This window comes from Hipposideros armiger, unplaced genomic scaffold (genome assembly GCF_001890085.2).
Source record: "Hipposideros armiger isolate ML-2016 unplaced genomic scaffold, ASM189008v1 scaffold_443, whole genome shotgun sequence".
In the NCBI taxonomy this organism is placed as follows: Eukaryota; Metazoa; Chordata; class Mammalia; order Chiroptera; family Hipposideridae; genus Hipposideros; species Hipposideros armiger.
In genome coordinates, this window is record NW_017731793.1 from 267134 (window position 1) to 279683 (window position 12550).

Consider the following 12550-nt stretch of genomic DNA (forward strand, 5'->3'; position numbering starts at 1 on the left):
AAAAAATTATTCATGGTTAAGAGCTCACTCAAGAGTTTGAGCTCTGAGCAACAGCGGTTCGAGTCCAGCCTGAGCTGAGCAGCCGCTGAGCTGCCAACAGGTAGCAGGATGGCTCAGCTATAAAAAATAAAATAAATAAAAAATAAATTATTCAGGGGGCGGCCAGTTAGTTCAGGTGGTTAGAGTACAGGCTTATAACACCAAAGTTGCTGGTTCAGTTCCCACATGGGCCAAGAGCTGTGCCCTCCACAACTAGATTGAAGACAACTACTTGACTTGGAGCTGATGGGTCCTGGAAAAACACACTGTTCTCCAATAAAAATTTCTTTAAAAAAAAAATTATTCAGTTGTAATTAGTTTTGATTTTTTTTTAAAAGATTTTATTGGGGAATCGGGGGAGGGGAACAGCATTGGGGAATCAAGGAAGGGGAACAGCCAAGGTGCTGTCCTTTTGTTCTTCAGTCTAGTTGTGGAGGACATCGCTTCACTGGCCCATGTTGGTATTATCATTGCGCTCTTCCCGGGTGAGGCAGTTGCTCGCCAGCCATTGGGCAGTAGCTCACGAAAGCTCACGCCTGCTGCTGGCCAGCCCCACTGCAGCCTACGCTGTCGCCGTCTCCGTCCAGGTCGAGCTGTTGTTCACCATCTTAGCTGTAGAGGGCGCAGCATCACTGGTCCTCATGCGGGATCTGAACTGGGGCCCTGCTGCAGCTCAGAGCTGGCGTCCTAGGCCAACTCTTAACCAACGTGCCACTCGGCCGGCCCCTAGTTTTTATTTTTAAAAGCAATAAGATCAGTTTTTCTTTCCTAGTGAGAAGTTGTTTTATGTCCATGTGAATGACCTGGAATTGAGTTCCTCCCTACCTTGTAGATTTGCAGTGAGGTTCTCATATCTTCTACTTTATTAGCCACCATAAGCTGTGACTGATGACTGGGATACAGAGGTGTGGAAATGTTTTCTATATAGCAAGCTCCAGGCTGGTTCTGGGATCTGGGGTCATTGTGTTCCAGGTACGTTAGTTAAGCCATTATTCTGAGAGCTAACATTCGTGGTTCAAAGAATAACATAAGCACGGTGTTGACGATTTTATTGTCAAGAAGAGAATCTGATAGTTTAGCAGTTCAGTTAGCAAATGTTTGAGGGCTGGTTCTGAGGACATATCGGGTCCCTGCGCTCAGGCATCTCCTGGACTAATGAAGAAGATAGGTAATCAAAATGCAACCATCAGAATGTTGTAAGGATCCCATCAGAACAGCAAGGGGCCTTCACCACCACTTCCCTCTCATAGATAAACCCAGGCTTTTTCCTCCTTTGAAAACAGCATCCTTGATCTTGAGGCTTCCCAGCGTGGGTGCTGCTGCCACCTCCTCTCAGGTTTCTACAGCCTTGCCACCCCTCCTTTATCCTGCAGCAACTAGGGTGCTAGCCAGTGATGTCTTGGCAATACATGATAGCTTTGTTTCTTAGTAAAAATGTGGGCTCTTTAATACTGCCACAAACACTCATGATACTGTTGATATCTTCTTTACAAATGAAATGGAGTCCTTGCCCTGCAGTGGGGTAGTAGTAAAGAAATCATGGTATATCCAGGCAGCAGGACACGTTGCAGCCAGTACAAATATCGGGGAGCTCAGAACGCATGGGTGATGAGGGTAATGTCAGCAACAACCTACAGTAAAGGTGGTCACAGTGCTGGGTGTGCCAACCCGCAATGTATTCATGTGTGCGCACGCATGTGCATATGCATGCATGCTCATTCACCTAGAAAAAAGGTGGCAAGTAGTGCCGTGTGCTGGGGTGCTGGCCCCAGTTCTCTTCGGGGGTGACTGGAGCAGTGCATTTTCTCCTCTGTGCCTGTCTACACCTCACGCTTTCTATAACAAACATGGATTTCTCTGATAGGCAAGAATGTTATTTTAATAACTGGAGGCTGGGTTATAGAAAGCAAAGTATGTTGTTTTGTGGTTTGCCTGCCCTCTACCTGAGAATCCATTTTTCACCCTTGAGCTCCTTTCCTCTGCCTCCTGGGAGAGCTTAGCCACCTCTGGCCAAGCTCCCTCGGCCTCCATTGAAGCAAGAATGTAATTTATGGAACAAAATTTTATTGCCTCAATTTTCCATTTGTAACTTGGTGGGTACAGAGTGTTTTTCTGGGGTTATGAAAAAGTCTTGACTACAGCTAACACTGCTGTATGATATATAGAAAAGTTATTAAGACAGTAAAAGCTAAGAGCTCTCATTACAAGAAAAAACATTTTTTCCTTGCGTTTTTCTTTTTCTTTCTTTTTTTTTTTTAACAGGGAACAGTGTGTTGTTCCAGGACCCATCAGTTCCAAATCAAGTTGTCCTTTAGTCTTAGTTGTGGAGGGAGCAGCTCAGCTCCAAGTCCAGTTGCTGTTTTCAATCTAGCTGCGGGGGGGCATGGCCCACCATCCCATGTGTGAGTCAAACCCGGCAAACTTGTTAAGAGCACATGCTCTAACCAACTGAGCCACCTGGCCACCCCTTTTGTTTTTATTGTATCTACATGAGAATATGGATGTTAGCTGAACCTATATGGTAATCATTTCGCAATATATGTAAATCAAACCATCATGGTGTACTCCATATACAGAGATGTATGTCAGTTATTTCTCAATATACTGGCGGGGAATGGGAGGGTGGAGCTGGTCCTTGAAATTAGAGGTTATGAATTCACTAAGTACCACTGAATTGTATACATTAAAATAATTAATTGTAAGTGAATTTCACCTCAATTAAAAATAGTTTTTCTCAGTTGTAACAAAATCTAAAAACTTTGAAGCTGGTAGGACATTTGGGTATCTATGAGGCAGTTTTGTGCCCCCCCCCTTTTCTTTTCTGTTGGCCTCTGGTGATTGTTGTGTTGTTGTTAATTAAAAGCATTTGGCACAGTCCTGGACACAATATAAAAGCTTCTTCAATGTTAGAGGTTATTTTTTCGTTAAAGGGAGAAGGAAGATTTCCCCCAGCTCCAGCCCTGCCTCCAGGAGTGCATCTGAGGCTGTGGGCTTCTTCTTTCACCTTTTGTAGCTACATTTGTAATTCAGATCTCTCTCCTTCCTTTCTGTGTTCTTCCTCATTCACGCAGCCCATTGCACCTGAAATCCTTGCCGCTGGACAGACCCCTTCTTTCCTTCTGCACTGCCCTTCTGGTCTTAAGGTGGAGCCACCTCCCACCTCCCTTGGGGCCCACACTGGCCTGTATTTCTCAATCTTTTCTGCTTTCCTGCTAGTTCTTCAGTAGCTTCTTTCCCTTTCTGTAGCTCTAATGGTTGACGCCAAATAAGGGAAGCCCTGTCTTCTGATACAGGGCCACACATAAAAATAATTTTGCTGCCAACCTCAGGGTACACTGGGGTTGTCTTAGGAGAAAGAGCAAGCCTCCATGTTGGCGGTGGTCACTGAGCTGCTTTCACAAGCCAGGCACAGGCTTTGTGAATAAAAGCCATAAGGTGCTATGGCCTAACAGAAGCGGGGAGTATCCGCATTGCAGACTGCAAGACAGTGTACAGCAGCATGAGCAAAAGCTGTGAAAGAATATCTAGACAGTATGACTCCAGTTTTGTAACTACATATTAGTAGTATATACAGAGGGTGCCAAAAAAATGTATACACACTTTAAGAAAGGAAAAAACTATTAAAATACGCTGATGGTAACCACTTTGAATACTTCCTGTAATTGCAGGAGTCAAACGTGACTTGTATTCATATTTTGTTATCGGTATATATTGAGTATTACAATTTTAATACAGTTTTTGCCTTTCTTAAAATGTGTATACATTTTTTGGGCACCCTCGGTATATTTCCAGAATGAAAAGTCTTTGTGTGCACTGTATGTGCTTAGAGAATGTACCGTGGCCATCCACTAGGGGGCTCATAGCCATTATCCTGGGGGATGGAAAATTTAATACTACTTTTTTGGTGTGAATGTTATATTTCTATGAAAAATAACAATAAAGCTACTTCCACTCCTGAGGGGAGAGTGAATTATGCCATGATAGGTACATATGAGTTCTGAGGAGGCAAAGTCCCTGTTGAATTCAGTTAGTGGAGATCGTGATTTTATTGGGTTGTCAGAAAAGTCATGACACATTTTTGCAACGAAAAATATAGAAAAAATATGTCATGACTTTTCCAGCAACCCAATAAATTTAGATATAATTCAGAGGGTAGTTTGGTCATGAAAAATTAGAAAACCAATTCTAGAAATATTTATTCCCACTAATAGTTATTTTCAAAGGGAATATGATAGAATTCCTTACTGTTGGAATAGTCATTGACTGTACTATGAAAAGTCCTACAAACCAAATTGTTGAAAATAGTATAAAAGAAGTCATCTTCAGAAAGCAAAGTTGTTAGGGCCGACTGAATGGCTCGTTGGTTAAGAGTTGGCTTGGGAGCGCGATCTCTGAGCAGCAGGGCTGCTGTTGGATTCCTACATGGGCCAGTGACGCGGCACCCTCTACAGCTAAGATGGTGAACAACAGCTCGACCTGGAGCTGGGCTGTCATGAGTTGCCAGTAACCGTGTAGGCTGCAGCCCCTGCTGCAGTGGGATGCCATGAGCTACCGTGAGTAGCCGGCAGCCAGCGTGAGTGGCCATCCCGTGGCCAGCAAGCAACTGCCTCAGCCAGGAAGAGTGCAGTGATCACAATACCAACATGGGCCAGTGAAGCGACTTCCTCCACAACTAGACTGAAGAACAAAAGGACAGCAACTTGTCTGTTCCCCTCCCCCAATTTCCAAATAAAATAAAATATAAAGAAAGCAAAGTTAGCACAAGATGAATCTACTAATTGAGCAGATTTTGTGATTCAGGCAACCAGAAAGTTTTTTTCAAAAAAGATAAGAGATTATAAATACCTGACAATTTACAAAAGGTAAGAAGATACAGTCTGTTCAGAAGACCCATGAGCTTACCTCAGCTTTGTCAAGATCCTAGAGTGGACCATGAAAGTTTGCAGGCCACCTTCCCTTGTTCCTATATAACAAAACAACTGGTCTCTGGGGGACAAGCAGCCAGCAGGGCAGGTCTGGACTTGCTATCCTTGTGGTAGCAAAGCTTGGGCTTTGATAACTTGCAGGGCAAAAGAAAGGGTTAGCCATGGGGAAAGGATGCAGCTGAGAGGTCACCACCAAGCTGTACAGAAGTGGCATAGAGTCTTCAGTCTGTCTGATGCTTGGAAAGAGAAAGGGACAGCATGTCCGGTAGATCCAAACCAGGATCCACTTATTCAAATCGTCGGCCATGAGTCCTGCATGTGGTGTCAGCTGTGCATGTGCCATAGGGACATGCCATATGGCCACAGTCCAAGTCAGAGACTGGAAGGATTGGTCTGATTTCTCCCGTGGCTGCCAGAGAGAGGGCTCTGTAGTATCCTCACTGCTTCACAAGGAAGGCAGTCACAGTGGTGACACAAAACTGACTTCTGTGGGATGGTTGGAGGATTCAGGGTCTTCACTTTAGGAATGGAAGACATGGGTACAGTGGGGTCTTGGGATTCTTGAAGAGTTGCCATGGGAAGGAAACATTAGATTTGACCACAGGGTTAGAAGTAGGACACGTGGGTGAAGAGCCCTAGGTGGTTTGGTGTCATATGTAGAAGAGCTTCCTCTTGGTCTTGGTAGCCACAGAATGGCTTTGTGTCTTGGTAGGTTGGGACCAAGAAATTTGAAGTATCTGAGATTTTCACCCTATTTGCAAACTAACATGGGTAGACTGCCTCAGCTTATTTTATTGGATGCCAGGAGAAGACATGATGCGACTTCTCGGACAGAGACAAAAGACAGTTTATCACTCACTGAACAGCAAGCAACATGAACATCAGCACATTTGCATCCGTTCCCCTTGGCCTCGTGTTACACAGAGGTGATGAGGATGGGCCCAGATGATGCCTGTCCAAGTGTGGATGATGGCAGCATCTGCCTGAGGGTTGCTGTCAAGAGGAATGAATTGGAGATGAGACAGAAAAGCACCTAGCATATCATAAGGGCTTGATAAATGGTCAACTTTTACTTAACATGCGCATATATATATATACACACACACACACACACACACACACACACACATAAAATGACTAAAAGCAAATGTGGGCTCTTAGTGCAGAAGTAGTGCAAAATTATTTTTCTTGGGCAAGCAGAGTGGCGTGTTGGTTAAGAGTTGGCTTGTGAGTGCGAGCCCTGAGCAGCACGGCTGCCGGTTCGGATCCCACATGAGGGCCAGTGACGCTGCACCCTCTACAGCTAAGATGATGAACAACAGCTCAACCTGGAGCTGGGCTGCTGTGAGTCACCGGCAACAGCGTAGGCTGCAGTGGGGCTGCAGTGGGCTGCCGTAAAGCTACTGTGAGTGGCTGGCAGCCAGCGTGAGGGGCCCACAGCCGGCATGAGCTGCCAAGAGCTGCCCTGAGCTGCCGTCCAGTGGCCGGCGACCGATCTGCCTCACCTGGGAAGCGTGCAATGATAATACCAACATGAGCCAGTGAAGCGACATCCTCCATAACTAGACTGAAGAACAAAAAGGACAGCAACTTGTCTGTTCCCCTCCCACAATTCCCCAATAAAATCTTGGGGGGGAAAAAAAAGAACATCTGTTTCTCTCTTAAGGCATGTGAAACTTTCTAAAAAATAAAAATTATTTTTCTTTATTGTAACCATACTATTTATAAAATAAATAATAAACACTTTTTTTGTGTCGCCCTTTGTGGGCCCCTACCCCACCAGTCTGCCCGCCCTTTGTAATAATAAACACTTTTAAACCAGTCACTGTCTTATATAAAGGGAATATGGATAAAAAATGTCTTGGAATTTAGGCATGGATTGAATGAGGTTTTTAAAATTCATGTGTTTGGGGCCAGCCGAGTGGCGCGTTGGTTAAGAGCTGGCTTGGGACGCCAGCTCTGAGCAGCAGGGCCCCGGTTCGGATCCCACATGAGGGCCAGTGACACTGCCCTCTCTACAGCTAAGATGGTGAACAACAGCTCAACCTGGAGCTGGGCTGCCGTGAGTCGCCAATGACCGCATAGGCTGCAGCCCCTGCTGTAGTGGGCTGCCAAAAAAGCTACCCTGCGTGGCTGGCAGCCAGTGTGAGCTGCCAAGAGCCGCTGAGAGTGGCCGTCCAGAGGCCGGGGACCAATCTGCCTCATCTGGGAAGAGCGCAATGATAATACCAACATGAGCCAGTGAGGCGACATCCTCCACAACTAGACTGAAGAACAAAAGGACAGCAACTTGTCTGTTCCCCTTCCCCCGATTCCCCAGCGCTGTTCCCCTCCCCAAATTCCCCAATAAAATCTTTTAAAAAATAAAAATATATAAGTAAATAAAATGCATGTGTTTGGCTAATCACCTGCAACACTTTCAAGGAAGAGATAAGTGAAATTTAAAGTCTGTGAATGAATTTAGAGCATATGAAATTACCAGAAGAAATAAATTTTACATCTCAAAAGATTCTTTGGCACAGCAATATTAGCTGAAGAGAATGCAAGACATCCAAATAAAGGAAGGAATAATGGAAACGCACTTGTCAGGGTCATATGTAAAGATAAAAATGTTGAAATCTGTGGTTGGTTACTTGGGTAATGAAATGATGTTGCAGCTTGATCTTGAGTTTGCAGTAAATTGCTCAAAAGTTATATAGTATTTTTCTACAACAAAACCATGTTTTCTCATTAAGGTCCCTTATAGTTAGCTGCCTTCCCACAGAATAAGTTTAGCTCTAAAATGTCTAAAATTCACATGTGGAGCTTTAGGCCCTTTATCTAGAAGGTATATCCTGTGTTTAATTTTTGCACACCTCCTTCAACAAAAATAACTGGGATGGATGGGGCAGTCTGTGGTTTACACACACTTGAGCCTCTCCTTTGTTTATCCCCCAAGCTCCAGACGAGAAAAGAGGCCCAGAGAAGTTAAGATGCGCTTAGCCAAGTTCCCTGGGTGGTGAAAGGCATGGCCTTTCCTGCCTCCTGTACAGAAGAGCTGCCAGGCACATAGGACTTGATAGACTTACCATCAGAACAACTCTGGGTGCAGACAGCTGTTAACCCTATTTTACAGATGTTCGGGAATGTTTCCAGACTTGCTCGTCTAGGAAGAGGCAGGGCCAAGGTTAGATCTGCTAACTAGGACTGGGCAGCCTGGCTAATTTGTCTTCCAGTTCCTGGCACACGATGGGGCCCAGGGGTGGTTGATCAGTTCTGGACAATGAACAAATCAGATTTCACCAGGCAAAAGTCATACAGGAAAGCTCTTTTAACATGGCTCAAACAGTGTAAATAACTGTAATTTTTACTTAGGAAAAAGAATTTGAATCTCTCCTTAAAAACCAAAAGCAGTTTCCTCTGAGTTCCCCCACTTACTCATTGGTAGCAGTGAGGCTAGCTCTCCTAGGTAGTGAGTGACTCAAGGTGGATAGACAGGAGGGGGTGGGGTGTCTGCTGTTACTTTAACTTCTGGATGGTGGTGTAGAGAATTCTGTGTTCCTTTAAAAAAGGGAATAGGGAAGGTTTTGTTGGGACAAAGATGACTTTCCAATCCAGTCTTATCCCAGCCTTTCCCGGGTATGTGTAGGTCCCCTCTCCTCACACAGGCACACTCCGCCTGGACTGTACTAGCGTCTCCACCCTCATCCTGACCCTAGGTCTCCATCTTCCTGACAGGCTTCCCTACAGATTAATCTATGACAGCTGCTAGAAGGGGTAGTTCAGCTTTTCCTCACGCAGGCCCGGTGCAGCCCCTCAACCACACTGCCTGCTACCAGCCTCCTGCCTTGCCCCATGCTGTCCCTTCCATCCCAGGCTTTAGTCCCCTCTGCCTGGAAGGCCTCTCCTACCCCTCAGCCTTTCCTAAGCTTACCTATCCATGGAGGCCACTGCGCCATGCCTCCCTTCCTTGAGTGGAAATAGAATATGGGAGCGTGTGGAGACCTGGGATGTGCCACCTGGCTCTCCAGCGGAACTGTGTTTGCTGGAGGATGACTCTCTAGTCAGGCTGGTGCTTGAGGAGGAAGGGCTGTGGTGTGGGGGTTGCCAAGAGCGTTCCGGGGCACTCTGCGAGGCTTGGCTTTCTTCGGGTTGGGTGTGACATGATGGCATGCCTTTGGGACCCAGGAGAGCCAGGAGTATTGGGAAAAGGCAGTAGGTGAACGGCTTGCTCAGCTCTGGAGGTCGGGGGAGGCTGAGGCTCTTTTTCTTGGGGCATCTCTCAGAGGCTCTTGGGCCATTACAGTGTCCAGCCCCTGAGGGCTAGGTCTTTGAGTGGTCCTAGGGACAAGAGGATGGGGTTCTGGCCCTGCCTGGCAACCAGCTAGGGGACAAGCTATTCAGCTAGGTGCTGGCTTCACCCTGGTGAGACCAAACTGGCCAGGATCTGGGTCTAGGCCACCGCTTTGGTCTGTCAGCACTCAGTGCGGTTTGGGATGGGTTGTTATATGCCACTGGTGTGACTCTTCATCTCTTCAAAAAAGATAAAGAGATATTTACAAAAGCTATATTTGATGATATAGGGCTGTTATCCAAAATATACAAAGAAGTCTTAAAACTCAACACTAAGAAAATAAAGACTTTGATTTTAAAATGGCCAAAAAATCTGAACAGACACCTTACCAAAGAAGATATACAGATGACAGACAAGTATATGAAAAGATATTCAACTTCATGTCATTAGGAAATTACAAATTAAAACAATATGTGAATACCACTGCACAGCTATTAGAGTAGCAAAAACCTAAAACACTGACAACATCAAGTGCTGGGAGGATGTGTCAGTGAGGAACTCTCATTGCTGGTGGGAATGCAGAACGGTACAGCTACTTTGGAAGACGGTTTGGTCATTTCTTACAAAACTAAACATACTCTTACCCTGTCTATAATCCAGCAGTTCTGCTCCTTGGTATTTACCCAAAGGAGTTGAAAGCTTAGGTCCACATAAAAACCTGCACATGGATATTTATAGGAGTTTTTTTCATAATTGTCAAAAAACTTGGAAGCAACCAAATGTCTTTCAGTAGATGAATGGATAAATACATGATGGTATATCCAGATAAGGGAATACTATTTAGCACTAAAAGGAAATGAGCTATCAAACCATGAAAAAGACACGGAAGAGCCTTACATGCGTATTACTAAGTGAAAGAAGACAGTCTGAAAAGGCTACTTTATGATTCCAACTAAAATGTATGGTACCGGTAATCCAAAACCCATAGACTATACAACAGCAAGACTCTGGGTGATGACGTATCAATGTGGGTTCATTGATTATAACAAATATACCACATCATTGCAAGATGTTGATAGTGGAGGAGGTTGTGCATGTAGAGGAAGGGATATTGGGAATTCTACTTTCCTCTCAGTTTTGCTGTGAAGCTAAAACAACTCTTTAAAATAGTCTATTTTGAAAAAATAAAGAAACCAGACATCAATCTCAGACCTTTTCACAACTTAGAAGACATCTTGCTCTAGAAATACTGATTGATTGTTGGTTGCCCTGAAGGTGACACGTCTTACATTAATATCCCACTTGAAATAAATTAATTTTTCAAGTAAACAGAACATTCCTGTCTCAGCTCCAGGTTTGTGTACCATGGTGTGTTCATTTTGATCTCTTTCCCTGCAGGATAACCCCCCATATGATAAAGGGGCCTTCAGAATTGAAATCAACTTTCCAGCAGAGTACCCATTCAAACCACCGAAGATCACATTTAAAACAAAGATCTATCACCCCAACATTGATGAAAAGGGACAGGTCTGTCTGCCAGTAATTAGTGCTGAAAACTGGAAGCCAGCAACCAAAACCGACCAAGGTAAGGCATGCTCCTGTGTCTTTCTGGGGATGTTGCTGTGGAATAGGGGCTCCTTGGTGCCTTCTAATGCCATGTCACACAGAGTCCAGAGAAATCCTACCATACCAACTCCTGTGGGCATGGCACATCTCAGTTAAACTGTTGACCTGCGCAGGTATCTGAGGAGGCCCTTCCTGTGCTTGCTCGCAGCCCCATGGGGACACATGCAGACAGACGAGCCCAGTGCTGGCTGCCTGAGCAGTGAGAGATGTGGACACTGTCCCTGGGAGTTTTCATGAAGGTTATGGGGCTGTCTCAGGAGGGAAGGGGGAGTGTTGTTTGAGGTGGCCTCACACTGCAGTTAGCATGTGAACTGAGACTTGAAGGAAGAATGGAGGCTGGAGAGGGCTTTCCAGACTAAAGAAGGGCATATGCTAAAGCCACCTGGCTGGCAGCAGAAAATTAGTGGCTCAGAGTGGATGGTGTGAGGGGAGGGGCCTGCTTAGACTCGAGGGATGTGTGGCCAGATGAAAGCACAGAGCGGGCTTTAGCAGGCCTAGAACTCCCTGGAATTGGATGTGGCTGTGTATGTCCCATGTGTCTGGGTGTCTCTGTGTTAACATACACATGCTCATTTTTCTGAGAAAAGTACTTAATTCATTATTGTGGTTAGCCTCTCTCTTGTCCCTTGGAAGTTAACTAGATTTTGTTATGGATTATGTCTAGTTTTTATTTCCTAATTCCAGAACTTTCTTTTGAAGTTCTAATCTCATATTTTTGGTGGCTTTCTTGTAAATAACCAGCTGAACCGGTGTAAGTTCTTTTTAGATTAAAGAGAGTGGGTACGGCTGGAATTTGCTAGGCTGTAGGTGGTTTTTCTTTTCTTTTTTTGTTTTTTGTTTTTGTTTGTTTGTTTGTTTGTTTTTGTTTTTTTTAAGCTGAGCCATCCTGCCACCAGTTGGCAGCTCAGTGGCTGTTCAGCTCAGGCCGGGAATCGAACCGCTGTTGCTCAGAGCTCAAACTCTTGGAGCAAGCTCTTAACCAACTGAGCCACTCAGCCAGCCCCTGTAGGTGGTTTTTCAGGGACTGGTATAAATAGTCATTTTTCAGTGGAACCCCTGGAAGATGGAGTTGAAAGCCTTTCACATGGAAAGTTGAGCCTCAGGCTCAACACAGCTGAGTAGTAGAAAGGAGTGGGTGCTAAACGCTGAGTCAGAATAGAAAGATCTCCAATGGATCTGGCACTTGGTCATGTACAAGTTGGTGTTTAGAAAAGTTTGACAAAGTTATTCTCAAGTGTGGACACCTTTTTTTTTCCCCCATAAAAATTTCCCAGCTCTGTGTTGGAAGCCTGTAGCTGTACTTGTTCAAGAATGCCTTGTCAGCCCTTCACACAACTCCTGGAGACCTTGCCGAGTCTGTGGAGGGAGAAAGTCCTTCCAGGCCAGGCTACCCAGGCAGACCCTGCACCTCACACTGCAGGTCTCCTCCTGACTGAGAACTGGGGTGGAGAGGGGGGCAGGGGGCGGGCAGGATGGGCTGTGACACTATCCGGGGGTAGAGAGGCTTGCCAGGAGACGAACACAAGTAAAAGCGCTTTGCCACCTCTTAACAGGGCTGGTTACCCAAGAGGGCTGTGTCAGTATTATTCCTATTTTGGGAGGTGATTAAAATGTTTTGGAGTTAAATAGTGGTGGCATCACACAACTTTTTTGAATGTACTAAAACAACTTTATTGTATACTTCCCC

The 12550-nt window shown here is 45.2% G+C and overlaps 1 protein-coding gene across 1 annotated transcript in view; it reads left to right on the top strand.

Moving 5' to 3' along the window:
* UBE2L3 (ubiquitin conjugating enzyme E2 L3) overlaps positions 1 to 12550 on the top strand; it is a 57973-nt gene that overhangs the window by 37702 nt on the left and 7721 nt on the right. The window contains exon 3 of the mRNA XM_019665460.1: positions 10636 to 10822. Coding sequence (XP_019521005.1) covers positions 10636 to 10822 — 187 coding nt within the window. The remainder of the gene's footprint in view (positions 1 to 10635; positions 10823 to 12550) is intronic.